Source organism: Microcaecilia unicolor, chromosome 3, assembly GCF_901765095.1.
Source record: "Microcaecilia unicolor chromosome 3, aMicUni1.1, whole genome shotgun sequence".
Taxonomy (NCBI): Eukaryota; Metazoa; Chordata; class Amphibia; order Gymnophiona; family Siphonopidae; genus Microcaecilia; species Microcaecilia unicolor.
Window position 1 is genome coordinate 477,160,477 of NC_044033.1, and position 15,803 is coordinate 477,176,279.

General features: G+C 44.4%; 1 protein-coding gene across 7 annotated transcripts in view; it reads left to right on the forward strand.

The window, feature by feature from the left end:
* RIMS1 (regulating synaptic membrane exocytosis 1) overlaps positions 1-15,803 on the forward strand; it is an 871,728-nt gene that overhangs the window by 146,615 nt on the left and 709,310 nt on the right. For 4 of the 7 annotated variants that reach the window (XM_030199021.1, XM_030199022.1, XM_030199023.1 and 1 more), the window contains exons 7-8: positions 1,851-1,873; positions 6,117-6,130. The exons of 2 other annotated variants lie outside the window; for them this stretch is intronic. In XM_030199021.1, the coding sequence (XP_030054881.1) occupies positions 1,851-1,873; positions 6,117-6,130 (37 nt within the window). Of the gene's footprint in view, positions 1-1,850; positions 1,874-4,689; positions 4,711-6,116; positions 6,131-10,498; positions 10,525-15,803 lie in introns of all 7 variants that reach the window. One more of the 7 variants, XM_030199020.1, reaches the window with a different exon arrangement.

The window sequence follows — 15,803 nt, forward strand, 5'->3', positions numbered from 1 at the left end:
TTCAGGCACTTTTTCCAGTAGCTTTATAAAATTTCTTTCTTCTTAGTGTTCATCTTATACTGTTAATCTGGTTGTGAGCCCTTGGGCCCCAGCTGAGACCTAGTATAAGGGTTAGGCCAAGGCCAAGGGTGGGCCGAGCAGGCACTACACACTACTCCAGCTACCAAGCCCTGTACACACACACGCAGCAACCAACTTGCACCTCAGAAAAGGGAAGATAGGGCAATCAGGCGGGCCTCACAGCCTATCTGGAACCGATTCACTCCGAATTCAAGCATGCAGGCCTCACGGCCTAACTGGAACCGACTCATACTTAGGGAGGGGAGAAAGAGACTAAATGAGGGGTCCCCCATGGGGACTGGAGCACCAGCAACACCCTCGGTGCTGGTAATCAAGGAGAAAGGGAAGCATACACAGAAACACATCAATCCGTAGACCACCACACACAAAGAAAGTGAGGGACTGTAATATAAGATACTGTAGGCAGCAAACAGGGAAGGGAAAAGTTCGCAAAATGGAGTGCGGAGCCTAACACACGCCAGAACAGAAAGGGACAGTGCTCTCTAATACAGGAGGTAGTACAGCAAAGAAAGGACTGAAACAGTCACAAAGGGAAGACTGCAGTAAACAGATAACTGCCAGAAGTAGAGAAGCTCTGCAGATAAAGGGTTAAACCAAGTTCAGCACACAGACAGCAACCAGAGGCAGGGAACACTGCAGACAAAGGTTTAATCGGGAGTACAATGAAAAACAACCCCCCCCCCCCCGAGAGAAACAAAGGGCAAGACAAACAGGGCATGAAGGGAACTCTGAAGGAAGGGGAAGAAGCAAAACAAAGGACCTGGAACAGAATGAGGAGGAACTCACCACACAGCACCAGAGCAAACAGAGAAACCCAGGTGGAGTGAGAGAGAAACACTCAGGCAGCAGCCGGCAGACAGAGACAGAGCAATAGAAAACTACAAGCCAGGAAAGGAGTAACAACTCCACACAAGCACAGAGCTAATAGCTCAGACAGAGCACAGGTAAGGCTTCAGCAGAATTGGAGAAAACGCCAAAGCAGGGGTTGATGGGAGAGGTGAGCTTAAGTAGACCAAACTGACATCAGCTCAGCCCCTGACGGACCAATCAGGAGCGGCTCCAAACATTCCCCTGTCTGACTAGCATAATTCTAACAGAATCATAACATATATTCATAAATCACAAAAACTCATAATTTCAGCAAACAATAAACAAGATAATTTCAGCACTTAACTTTCCAGATGGACTCACTACCAACAAATTGCCAACTCATGGCACTGGAGCGCATATATGGCACTGTTCTATACCATTGCGCACAATTTCTCAGCATTCCCCTGATCAGCTCATGTCCCTCCTTTGGCCATACCCCCTTTTAGGTTGCCTGCTATGGGATTTAGGTTATAGAGTAGCAGGCAGAATAGTGCACAGAACCAAATCAGTGCCAATTAACTTAAAAAATGGGTAAGCTCAATTAATTGATGGTTAACAGCTCGTTAACCAATTTTGTTTGCGCTCACATCTTGGATCCATGCCAAACCTTTGGTGCCATATATAGAATCTGGAGGATAATGCACATAAGTTCATAAGTGGTAGAGCGTTGTTCTATAACTTAATGTACGCTACATGCTAAAGTACATTTAAGTGTGAATGGTGATGCCTGGCATAATTGTCCATGCCTACATTTAGGCACATATCCTGCTTATTTTTGAAAGAGATCGCCGGCCATCTTCTGACACAAATTGGGAGATGGCCGACCATCTCCTGAAGCCGGCCAAATCGGTATAATGGAAAGCCGATTTTTGGCTGGCTCCAACTGCTTTCCATTGCAGAGCCGGCCAAAGATAAAGGGGGCGTTTCGGAAGAGTTTGGAAGGCGGGATGGAGGTGGGACGGGGGCATTGTTAAGACATGGCCCACTTCAGCTGATAATGGAAAAAAGAAGGCTGGCTCTGAGGAGCATTTCGCCGGCTTCACTTGGTCCATTTTATTTTAGGGTCAAGTCTCAAAAAAGTGCCCCAATTGACCAGATGACCACCGGAGGGAATCAGGGATCACCTCCCCTTACTCCCCCAGTGGTCACCAACCCCCTCCCACCCAAAAAAACAAAACAAAAGAAAAACTTTTTTGCCAGCCTTTATGCCAGCCTGAAATGTCATACCCAGCTCCCTGACAGCAGTATGCAGGTCCCTGGAGCAGTTTTTAGTGGGTGCAGTGTACTTCAGGCAGGTGGACCCAGACCCATCCCCCCTACCTGTTACACTTGTGGTGGTAAATGGGAGGCCTCCAAACTCCCCCCCCAAAGCCCACTGTACCCACATCTAAGTGCCCCCCTTCATCAATAAGGACTATGGTAATAGTGTACAGTTGTGGGGGGGATTTGGGGGGCTTAGCACCCAAGATAAGGGAGCTATGAACCTGGGAGCTATTTTTATTTTTTATTTTAATTTTTAGAAGTGCCCCCTAGGGTGCTCGGTTGGTGTCCTGGCATGTCAAGGGGACCAGTGCTGGCTCCTCCCACAACCAAATGCCTTGGATTTGGCCAGGTTTGAGATCGCCAGCATTAGTTTCCATTATGGGCGAAAACCGATGCTGGCCATTTCAAATCTGGCCATCTTTGACATTTGGCCAGCCCCAACCATATTATCGAAACGAAAGATAGCCGGCCATCTTTTTTGATAATACGGTTCGGGACTGCTTTTTGCGGCGCCTGTTTGTCCACCACCGTTCGATTATGCCCCTCCATGTCAGCTTCCTCTAGAAGTCTATTTATTTATTTATTTATTACATTTGTATCCCGCACTTTCCCACTAAGAGCAGGCTCAATGCGGCTTACATAGTAATAGGTAACACAGAATTTTGTTATGTAAAGTAGGAAATTAAGTATAACATAGTAATAGGATGGATGGGTAGGTAGAGATAGGTGATAGAGAGGAAAGTAAGGTGGGAGATAGAGTCCGGGTCAATATCATTTTCTCTTCGGTATATGTATATGTAAGGTAATGGCATCTTGGCATACAGACGCGCGGCAATTTTCATTTTGCCACGTGTCCATTTTTGGCAAAAATTTTTAAAAGGCCTTTTTTACAGGTGTCCCGTGCCTTCACTACCGTAGGCCATTTTTCAGCACACCTTAATAAAAGGACCCCATAATCTACATATTAAAAGAATCTTTCTCTGCAGTTACAAAAGGAAAACACAAACCATCACTTAGTTAAAAAAAAAAAAAGAGAGAGAGACTACAGATTAGAGAAACACCTGAACAAAAAAATTAAATTAAAAACCAGAGAAACCAGACTGAGCAGCAGAATACAGAAAAATGACAAATTCAAGAAATCCACATTTTCAAACCTCACATCTTATGTTCTAAATATTACAAATCAAATGCATCAATATTCAAAGCAATTCTAGGCAGGCAGGAGAGGTTCCTGAATCTGTCCCCAACTCTGTTCCCTGCATCAGCCCCCAGCACCAGCCTCAGTTTTCTCAATTCCCCCCCTACATCAACGCCCAGCTTCAGCCCTGGTTCTCTCACTTACCCCCAGTTCCATTCCCCCCTTCTTTTACCTGCTCACTGCATCAGTCCCCCCCCAGCTCCATCGCCCCTTCTCTTACCTGTCCCCTGTACCAGTCCCCAACTGTAGCCCCTGTTCTCTCACCTACCCCTTGTATCAGACCCCAGCTCCCCTTCTCTTACCGGCCCTCTGCATCAACCCCCAGCTCCCCCTTTTTTGCCTGCCCTTTGGATTAGCCCCAACCTCCAGCCCCAGCCCCAGTTCCCTTTTCTTTTACCTGCCCCCATGTCAACCTCCAACTCCAGCTCACTTCTCCCTTCTCATACCTGTCCCATTTTTCTGTCCCTGCACCGTGCATTTCTAAGCCCCACCTGCCTCCTTCTCAGCCCTCCTCCCCCCATCCCCAGTAGTTGTCTTTTCCGAAAAGCTGAAGAGCCCTAACCTGTTTAGCCTCTCTTCATATGGGGAATGTTCCACCCCCTTTATCATTTTGGCTGCTCTTCTATTAATCTACAATAGTTCTGCTATATCCTTTTGGAGATGAGGTGATCAGTCACATCATGAACCTATACAGAGACATCATGATGTTCTCAATTTTGTTCTCCATCCCTTTTTTTTGTAGTGCCTATGGGGTAATGTTTTCCCTTTTGTTGCTTTTGGTTTGCAATCTTGCAAGAGCAGGATGGTCTTCAGTGGCTAGGTTGCAGCAATGCAACAAGATTTAGCAAAATTAAGAGGCACTGTTCCTGAGTTTCTTAACAAGTGAAATGTAACATTGGTGTATAACATTTTGGGGTCTTTTTCTAATCTGCACTAAAAAATGGCAAGTGCTATCAGTAGCGCGGGGCTTTCCTGTGCGTTCAGGCCACTTTTAGTGCAGTTGTAAAATGGACACATTTTCCATTTACTCTATTAATATTAAATATTTTCTGGATACAAAACACTAGTTATATCAGTCCTCAATTACTGCAATATAATGTACCTAGGCCTACCAGATAAATCACTAAGTAATCTTTTTACTAAGCTGCGGGAAAAAGGACCCTGTGGTAGCGGTGGGGGACATTTTTCCCATGCCACAGCCAGTAAAAGCCCCTCCCCCCTCCCCAAAATGACCATATGGTGAAATAACTTTTATCATGTAGCCATGCGGTGGGGAGCCCTTACCGCCATCCACTGAGGTGGCGATAAGGGCTCTCACGCTAACCTGGCAGTAATCAGGCAGTGCAAAGCATTGCCCGATTTCTACCAGGTTATCACCACGCAAGCCATTTCTGGGGTTGTCTTTTTCCCCTGGAAATGGCGTGTGCTTGGGGTCATAACTACCACCATCAGCTGCGTTGGGCTGGCAGTAGTCCCGGAAGAGCGAGTGGTAAGCTCGCGTTGAGCTTACCTTCACTGTGTAAAAGGGCCCCTAAAGAAGTTGCAGATTATTCAAAATGCTGCAACCAATCTAATAGGAGGAGGTCACTGGATTGATCATGCCACCCCAGTCCTGTGCAAACTACACTGGCTTCCCTGCAAGGCAAGGGTTGAATTCAAACTACACACTCTAATGTTTAAATGCCTTTACGGAATAGCACCATACTACCTACAAAAGCTCATACAAATATACCAACTCCAAAGAGTGCCTAGATCCTTAACAGACATCAGACTGATACCGCCAAACAACCAAATCTGGGGGTCCTTTTACCAAGCTGCAGGAAAAAGGGCCCTGCGCTATCCTTTACTAATATTCTTTCCATCCCCTTTAACATTTTTGTTGCTCTTCTTTGAACCTTTTCTAATTCCGCTTTTTTGAGATACGGCGACCAGAACTGAACGCAATACTCAAGGTGCAGACACACCATGGAGCGATACAAAGGCATTGTATTATTTTCGGTCTTATTCACCATCCCTTTCCTAATAATTCCTAGCAGCCTGTTTGCTTTTTTGGCCACCGCCACACACTGAGAAGAAGATTTCAGCATATTATCTACAACGACACCCAGATCTTTTTCTTGAGTGCCGACCCCCTAGGTTTATCAGATTTAAAATAATTCAAGGGTCCTTTTACTAAGCTGCGGTAAAAGGGGGCCTGTGTTAGCATCAGCGCATGTTTTTGATGCACACCGAGGCCCCCTTTTACTGCATTGGGTAAAAGACTGTCTTTTTTTTTTCCAAAAGAAATGGCCGTGCGATAAATGAACCACTTGCCGTGCAACCATTTCGGGGGGAGCACTTACTGCCACCCATTGAGGTAGCGGTAAGGGCTCCTGCGCTAACCCGGCGGTTCAAAAATAGAAAATATTTTTGTAGCATTGGAAATGGCATATGCTAGGGGTGGGAACTACTGCTGGGCTCCTACTGATGCCCAGCAATAGTTCTGGATTGGCGCGAGACAAGGTAGCACATGCAGATAAATAATATTGTTATGCCAAAATATGCCCAGAATACCATTCCAGCATGCACAGCTGTATGTGCATGGAACTCTGGGTACCAATTTAAACCGCTTGCTTCTACCTAACTGCTGCTATTCAGCACCACTTAACTGAAAAGCACTGTCCAGTCAGTGCTGGGGCGATCCGAGGGCAATGCTTGGGTGGAGCCAGTACTTAACTGGTTAGTGGTGATATTCAGAGGGCCATATTCTATAACTGTGTGTAAATTTTGGAACGTCCACAAAACACCCATTTTCCTACCTGTAACCATGCCCCTTTATGCCTGCGTGCCTTAAAATTTAGGCACTTTGCGTTACAGAATATGCTTAGCAATTTGTGGGAGGACATTTTAATTAGTGTCAATTAGTGCTCATTATTGCTCATTAACCCCCCTGTTTACTAAAGCTTAGCTCGAGTAATCTGCAACAGGGCCCATTTTATTCCTATGGACTCTGCTGCAGGTAACTCGAGTTAAGCTTTAGTAAAGAACTCCCTACGTGCAGTTAACAATGCTGATTGGCTTGTCAAGCCAATTAAGTTACATGCATTGTTATAGAATACGTTTGGATTTAGATGCAGAATAGAGCACGATATATAGAATCCAGGGGTAAAGGATTTAAATTCTAAGGTTATAGAATTACAATCAAGTACAGTTTTGCACATAACTGCAAATTAGTGCCAATTAACACCAATTAAGTCAAATTATATCTGATTATTGCTAAATGAGGTGCTAATTCACATTAAGTTACATGACTAACTGTCATTATTCTATTTCATATATATGCAAGTTTGTGTATTAGATGCAAAAATGTGCATGCAATATTTATTTATTCATTAGGATTTATTGACCGCCTTTTTGAGGGAATTCACTCAAGGCAGTGTACAGTAAGAATAAATGAAACATGAGCAATAGACAATTACAGCGGTAAAAATATTCAAATAACAATATAAAGTTCTAGAATAGGCGATAACCCCTGTATAATAAATCTTATATAGATATAGAACAGATCATTGAGGCACTCCACTAATCACCCTTCATGGATTGACTTCCACTTATCATCTTTTTCTGCTTCTTAACCAGTTTCAGTACACTACTGGTGACCCTTCATCAGGCTTCTCACTTTACTTTAGGGCAAGTCAGAGATTGATTTACAGTCTGGGAAGTTGGATCTGGAGTACCAGATGGCTCCCCATTATCCTCTATTTAGTACAATGAATTTGTTCTGCCACTGGGGGAAGTAATTAGATCTTCGAGAACTGAACACATTTCCTGTGTAGATGATATTATTTCACGGGTCAACATCAAAATCTTGTAGCAATTCAAGTAAACTGCTTCCACCTATTCGCTTGATCTAATTCTCTTGTCACTCAATCAAATAAATGTGTCATAGTTTTGGACACAGTCTTTCTATGGTAAAAGAATCATGCTTTGTATCCTACGATTTGCTGTATGCTAATTATTTCACAATTCTTTCCTTCAGTAGAATGTCAATTAGTTTCCTAGGTCACACTAACCAACTTGAAATGACTAATCTCCTTCTTATGATCATTTTCTGAAGAGGGAAAGCCTTGCAGAGCCACCTGTCTTGAAAGAATGATTCAACAGATCTGTTAGTAAACCTGATTGTACTTGTTCTGAGCTCCCTTAACATCTTAGGCCCAGAACTGTGGTTGTTTTCAGTATTGGTTTTATTATTATTATTTTCAACTGTTTACAAATCAAAGATAATTACAACTTTGGCAAGAAAAGTATATGAATTTCACACTGAAGGAAACCCAACATAATGCAAATAAGAAATATATACATTATTAATATACTAGTAAAAAAAGGCCTGTTTCTGACACAAATGAAACGGGCGCTAGCAAGGTTTTCCTTGGCTCCCCTGCAGTCACCCATGTCCAGCAACCCTCCTCTCCCCCTGCAGCTACCCATGTCCAGCGAACCTTCTCTCTCCCCTGCCCCCCCTCCAGCCACCCATGTCCAGCGACCCTCCTCTCCCCCTGCAGCTACCCATGTCCAGCAACCCTCCTTTCCCCCTGCACCCACTGCAGCCACCCATGTCTAGCAAACCTCCTCTCTCTCCTGCCCCCCTCCTGCCACCCATGTCTAGTGACCCTCCTCTCTCCCCTGCCCCCCCCCCCTCCAGCCACCCATGTCCAGCAACCCTCCTCTGGACATGGATCAGCTGTGAGGCATGTTCCCCCCCCCCCCCCGGGTTCTGAAGTTGACATCATAATGGCTACAGTGATGTCAGCCTGATCTATGGAGCCTAGGAGACCAACTCAGAATGAGCCACGGTCCCAGGCAAGTCAGAACGTTGGAGGTGAGAATTATTATATAGGAATATATTAGCCCATATTAAGAGAAACCAAATGGAGCAATCTAGAAGAAGTTAGATAATAAAAAGGAAATAAAAAAAATCAAAATAGCACAAGAATGTGTCCATCTAAACTTCAACAGTTCCTTTCCCTTCCAGACAAAAAATGCAGTTGTGAGGTCTCAAAAAAGACATATCTAACATCATTCAAGGAACTCATTTACATGGATAATGTATCTGAACTGTCACTCCTAGAACTACCACTTGCTGCTGATAAGACATAAACTTTTTCCTTCTCGCCTTCGTCCATTTAGAAACATCTGGAAATATAGCAATTTTACCACTGAAAAAGTTGCACTCAGATAATCTAAAGAACAAACATAAAAGTACATCTTTGTCTTGTAAAAAGACAAAGGAAACCAATATGGTAGACCTGGAGACGATCTCATCTGCAGAGCTTTCAAATGTGTTAATCAAATTTAAACTATAAGAGGATATTTCAGCAGGGTCTTTCTGTGCTGAACTACTTCACTTCTTAACTAGAACAGGAAGATAATATATTTTCTGCAATGGAGGAAGAGCTGAATCCTCATATTTAAAAAAAGCCCTTAAGAAACCTATTCAACAATTGTTTTGGTGTTGAAGTCATAGCTTTAGGGAAATAAAACAGTCTTAGATTTAAGGATTTGGTGCAATTTTCAAAATTCTCCATTTTGTGATACAATTAATCCTGGGGAACTGGGTTCGATTTCCACTGCAGCTCCCGTGACTCTGGGCAAGTCACTTAACTCTCCATTGCCCCAGGTACAAAATAAGTACCTGTATATACCATGTAAAGCACTTTGAGTGTAGTTACAAGAACCACAGGAAGGCGGTATATCAAGTCCCATTTCCCTTCCCTTTCCCCTTATCATGCATGAAAATATTTTGGATAGATTTCAGCTGGCTGAATTGATTTTGAAGTTCTTCCATCTTTGTAGAAGAAGAAGCAGCAAAGTTTGTCTTCAGCTTCTGCAGCTGATCCAAATTCTGAAACACTGCAGGCAGGACCGCAGCACTAACTTTATAGAGAGACTCCAGAGCTTGTCAGATGGAGTGGAACCGACAGGATTAAATAGGAATGTAGAGTGGAATGCTTACTTTTGAATTTGTGGTCATTCTACTCTAGTGCTGTATGCTTTGGAAATTTGGGTTTTCCTGGTCGGTACGCTGTCATATCCCCCTTGGTGACATTATTACTTAGGGGGGGTGGGGGTGTATGATTGGACAATGTGTTTTCACCATTTGCAGAAATTTTCGGCGTTCTGTGCTTCCCAGCGCTATCTTCTGTGGTCTTCTTCTCCTGAAGCAACAATTTGTTTGCGAAATGAGGTGCTCTTGTTGAGGAAGGAGATTTGCTTTTTAGAAGACATGTTTACATCCAATGTGAACCAGCAGTGAACTGCATAAGTTTGAAGGATCTGATTGGCTGGAGTTATACTGAGTTGCATCGAGGATGCCTGATATATAGAGGAATGGAGTCTTCTTCAGCTATGTGACTTTTGAGGGTTTGGGGGGGGGTTGTATTGCCCCTCATAATGTTTTATTTCCCCCTTTGTGTATTTTGTATGTATTTTTTGATTATTATTCTTTTGATCCCTCTTACTTTATGGGCAGTAAATTTGCTTGCTCAGATAGGGTTCCATTGGGGATATTATTTTATTTGGGGGTAAATTTTTATGCACTTTTTTGAGCATTAGATTTAGGTAATGTGTAAAGGTTTTTTTTTTAATCAGTAACTTTTGTCCTTGATATGGGATTTTTTTGTGCTGATTCTTTTTTCTCCTTTCACTTTACTTCTATCCAATGATACCTTACTCTCATTTATGATGGTGGAATATTTCATTACCTTTGGTATTTGTCTGGAGATCTGAGGTCAGCTTTGTTTTAACGTTGCTTTAAAGGAGTGAATTAGGAGTGGCCTAGTGGTTAGGATGGTGGGCTTTGGTCCTGAGGAACTGAGTCAATTCCCACTTCAGGCACAGGTAGCTCCTTGTGACTCTGGGCAAGTCACTTAACCCTACATTGCCCCATGTACAGTAAGCTGCATTGAGCTACTACTACTACTATTTAGCATTTCTATAGCTCTACAAGGCGTACAAACATAGAAGAAAGACAGTCCCTGCATAAAGAGCTTACAATCTAATAGACAAGAAATAAAGTAAGCAAATCAAATCAATTAATGTATACAGGAAGGAGGAGAGGAGGGTAGGTGGAGGCGAGTGGTTATGAGTCAAAAGCAATGTTAAAGAGGTGGGCTTTCAGTCTAGATTTAAAGGTGGCCAAGGATGGGGCAAGACGTAGGAGCCTGCCATGAGTGGGAAAGCACGTGGTATAAATGTAACAAAATAAATAAATAAAATCAGCACTGTAAAAATTATTTTCAAACTACATTTTTTGTGTTTATTTGTTTTGTGTAGTTTGGTATCCCTTTAGGTTGAATAGGTTTACTATCAGGCTCATTTTTAAAAGAGATGGACGTCCATCTTCCAACATAAATCGGTACTTGGACGTCCATCTCTCAGAGACATCCAAACCGAAACCCGATTTTGGACGTCTCTAACTGAAATCCATTGCAAGGACGTCCAGATTTCAAGGGGGCGTATCGTAAACGTGGTGAAGGTGGGACTTGGGCATTCCTAAGATTTGGACATCTTTGACACATAATCGAAAAAAGCAGAGACATCCATGACTACAACTTGGGACGTTTTCACCAGAACTTGTTTTTATTACAAATAAGGTACAAAAAGGTGCCCGAAATGACCAGATGACCACCGGAGGGAATCAGGGATGACCTCCCATTACTCCCCCAGTGGTCACAAACCCCCTCCCACCCTCAAAAAACATCATAAAAATATAATGTGCCAGCCTCAGATGTCATACTCAGGTCCATGACAGCGCATGCAGGTCCCTGAAGCAGTTTTAGTGGGTGCAGTGAACTTCAGACAGGCAGAGCCAGGACCATACTCCCCCTACATGTTATATTTGTGAAGAAAACAGCGAGCCCTCCAGAACCCACCAGAAACCCTCTGTACCCACATATAGCTGCCCCCTTCATCCGTAAGGGCTATGGTAGTGGTGTATAGTTGGGGGTAGTGGGGTTGGGTGGTTCAGCACACAAGGTAAGGGAGCTGTGTACCTGGGAGCATTTTATGAAGTCCACTGCAATTCCCCCTAGGGTGCCCAATTGCTGTCCTGGCATGTCAGGGGGACCAGTGCACTAGAAATGCTGGCTCCTCCCACATCCAAATGGCTTGCATTTGGACGTTTTTGACTTGGATGTCTTTGGTTTTGAAAATCGCTGAAACTCATGGATGTCCAAATCTAGGGACCTCCAAATCTAAGGATGTCCTTGGTATTTTCGAAACGAAAGATGGATGTCCATCTTTTTTCGAAAATACACTTTTCATGCCTCCGGATTTGGACGTTTTACAAAGACGTCCAAATCCCAACTTACACGTTTCTTTCGAAAATGCCCCTCTCTATATTTTAATTTTCGGCCATGTTGTTGGTTTCAGCCAAAAATGACCAGCTGAAAATGGTGGAAGCTGAAAATTTGTACTTTGTCCCATCTGTCTCCCTCCTTCCTTCCCCCTCCCTCCGAATAGAAGTTGCCCTTCCTCCCGGTGCAAGTGCCTCCTCCACACCTGTAGGCTTCTCTGGGGCTATCTTACAATTCCTGGTGGCCTAGGAGTGTACTTGGGGCAGGAGCGATCCCCAGTTACTTCTGTATAGTCTGGCTCTGCTTTCAAAATGTCTGCCATGACTGGGGCATCGTTCCTGCCCTGACTACACCAATAGCCCACCAGGGATTGTAAGTAGTTCTGGGGGAGGGGGACTACTCTTTGTTTTCTTTTTTTATTTGCACTACGATTCCAAGAAATGCAGTTATGATCGTACAGAATAGTTTATATGGGAAATAGAATGTTCCAAATAAATTCTTTTGATACCAATTTGGGATGATAAGCTCCTTAGGTATTAGCCTCTCTGTGGAGTTATGATATCAGCTGTTACTTTGAGTGTGGCACAAAGTCAGCCACTGTAAAAGCTTCATGGTTTTAGTTTCAGTTTTCATTATCTCTGGTCCATGTGTGTGGAGGCTATTTTGCTTGGAGGTAAAATGCAATCTTTCATATTCTATTTTATTCTTTCTTATATACTGTGGGGCCAATATTCAGACCATGGGAGGTAGCTGGACTGCCTCTTGTGGTCAGCGCTGAGCCCGGATATTCAGTGCCGAGCTGTTTCTGATGAGCGGTATCGACTATCCAGTTTAAACTTGGCGGGTTTCAACTTAACCAGCCAAGCCGATATTCAGCACTGGCCAATTAAGTAGGAGCTGGCCAAAATTATTCCTATTGTATAAAATAAGACCCTGTGTTAAAATAGCACAACTTGTAGTAAAATAACCTGTCTTGACAGTAGCCTATGTTAATAACTTCCTCCCTTAATGCAAGTGACAAGGAATTCCATAGATTTAGACCAGCATAAGAAAAAAGTCTGAACCTACCGTGTTTCCCCGAATATAAGACACCGTCTTATATTAATTTATCCTCCCCAAAACGTGCTAGGTCTTATTTTGGGGGTGATGTCTTATTTTTCTGGGATCGTGGTCACCCCCCCACCCGAGGTCGCCCCCCACCCGAAGTCGCCGGGCCCCCCCACCACCCGCCCTCCGTCACTCCGGAACTAACCTTAAACTCCTTTCACCTTCGCAACGCAAGTTCCCAGCAGCAAGCAGCAGCAGGGCAGACCTCTCCTTCCTTCCTTGCCCCGCCCTCGCCTGACGTACCGTTGCGAAGGTGAAAGGAGTTTAAGGTTAGTTCCGGAGTGATGGAGGGCGGGTGGAGGGGGGGCCCGGCGACCTCAGGTGGGGGGGGGGGGGCGACCTCGGGTGGGGGGGGCGGTCTTGTCCGGCTCTCGGCGGCCATGCTGCAAAAAAAAAGTTTGCTAGGTCTTATTTTCGGGTTGAGGCCTTATATTTACAAATGTAGCAAAATCGCTACTAGGTCTTATTTTCGGAGGATGTCTTTTTTTCAGGGAAACACGGTAGTTGATACTATTTTCAGACCTGGGAATTTGAACAATGTCAGCTGTGATTTATCGGAGACTTCAATTTGGAACATATTCCTGAATCTGATGACAAAGCAATGGCAAAAGTCCACGTAACAATCCATACATCAAAAATATGCATAGCTATGTCATGCAAGGTTCCACGTTAGGAGTCACAGACCAAGAAAGGGATCTAAGTGTCGTCGTTGATGATATGTTGAAACCTTCTGCTCAGTGTGCTGCTGCGGCTAAGAAAGCAAATAGAATGTTAGGTATTATTAGGAAAGGAATGGAAAACAAAAATGAGGATGTTATAATGCCTTTGTATCGCTCCATGGTGCGACTGCACTACTACTACTACTACTATTTAGCATTTCTATAGCGCTACAAGGCATACGCAGCGCTGCACAAACATAGAAGAAAGACAGTCCCTGCTCAAAGAGCTTACAATCTAATAGACAAAAAATAAATAAAGTAAGCAAATCAAATCAATTAATGTGAACGAGAAGGAAGAGAGGAGGGTAGGTGGAGGCGAGTGGTTACGAGTCAAAAGCAATGTTAAAGAGATGGGTTTTCAGTCTAGATTTAAAGGTGGCCAAGGATGGGGCAAGACGCTCAGGAAGTTTATTCCAGGCGTAGGGTGCAGCAAGACAGAAGGCGCGAAGTCTGGAGTTGGCAGTAGTGGAGAAGGGAACAGATAAGAAGGATTTATCCATGGAGCGGAGTGCACGGGAAGGGGTGTAGGGAAGGACGAGTGTGGAGAGATACTGGGGAGCAGCAGAGTGAATACATTTATAGGTTAGTAGAAGAAGTTTGAACAGGATGCGAAAACGGATAGGGAGCCAGTGAAGGGTCTTGAGGAGAGGGGTAGTAAGAGTAAAGCGACCCTGGCGGAAGATGAGACGGGCAGCAGAGTTTTGAACCGACTGGAGAGGGGAGAGGTGACTAAGTGGGAGGCCAGCAAGAAGCAGATTGCAGTAGTCTAAACGAGAGGTGACAAGGGTGTGGATGAGGGTTTTGGTAGAGTGCTCGGAAAGAAAGGGGCGGATTTTACGGATGTTGTAAAGAAAGAAACGACAGGTCTTGGCGGTCTGCTGGATATGAGCAGAGAAGGAGAGAGAAGAGTCAAAGATGACCCCAAGGTTTCGAGCTGAGGAGACAGGGAGAATGAGAGAGCCATCAACAGAAATAGAAAACGGGGGGAGTGGGGAGGTGGGTTTGGGGGGGAAAATGAGAAGCTCGGTTTTGGTCATATTTAATTTCAGGTGGCGTTGAGACATCCAGGCAGCAATGTCAGACAAGCACGCTGAAACTTTGGTTTGGATGCAAGGTGAGATATCAGGGGTAGAAAGGTAGATTTGGGAGTCATCAGCATAGAGATGGTAGGAAAAGCCATGGGATGAGATTAATGAACCAAGGGAAGAAGTGTAGATAGAAAAGAGGAGGGGACCAAGAACAGAACCCTGAGGTACGCCGACAGGCAGAGGGATAGAAGTAGAAGAGGATCCACCAGAGTGAACACTAAAGGTGCGGAGGGAGAGGTAGGAAGAGAACCAGGAAAGGACAGAGCCCTGAAATCCAAGTGAGGACAGGGTATCGAGAAGTATGCTGTGATCGACAGTGTCAAAAGCAGCGGAAAGATCAAGAAGAATGAGGATGGAATATTGACCTCTGGATTTAGCCAGTAATAGGTCATTGGAGACTTTAGTAAGCGCAGTTTCGGTTGAGTGGAGAGGGCGAAAACCAGATTGTAATGGGTCAAGAATAGCATGTGAGGAGAGAAAATCAAGGCAGCGGTGGTGAACAGCACGCTCAAGTAATTTGGAGAGAAAAGGGAGGAGGGAGATGGGTCGGTAATTAGAGGGACAAGTAGGGTCAAGTGAAGGCTTCTTAAGGAGAGGTGTGACCACAGCATGTTTAAAGGCAGCAGGGACAGTCGCAGTGGAAAGTGAGAGGTTGAGAATGTGACAGATAAAAGGAATAAGAGTAGGAGAGATGGCATTATGAAGGTAGGTGGGAATGGGATCAGAGGAACAGGTGGTACATTTTGAGGAAGAAAGGAGAAGTGTAGTTTCCTCAATAGTAACTTCAGGAAAGGAGGAAAGGGAATGAGGGGAAGGAGAGAGAGGGGAACGGACTAGTGGAGGGAGAGCTGGTGAGGTAGAGAAAGCAAGGTTTATCTTTTGAACCTTGTTGTGAAAGAATTCAGCAAGGGTCTGAGGAGATAATGAAGGGGGAGTTGGGGGAGGGGGCACCTTGAGGAGAGAGTTCAATGTGGTGAAGAGAAGTCGAGGATTAGAGCCAAGAGAGTTGGTCAGTTGGATATAATAATCCTGTTTGGCACGTAAAAGAGCAGATTGGAAGGAGGTCAGCATGAACTTAAAGTGTAAGAAATCAGCAAGGGCCCGAGATTTCCGCCAGAGGCGTTCGGCGGAGCGGGTACAG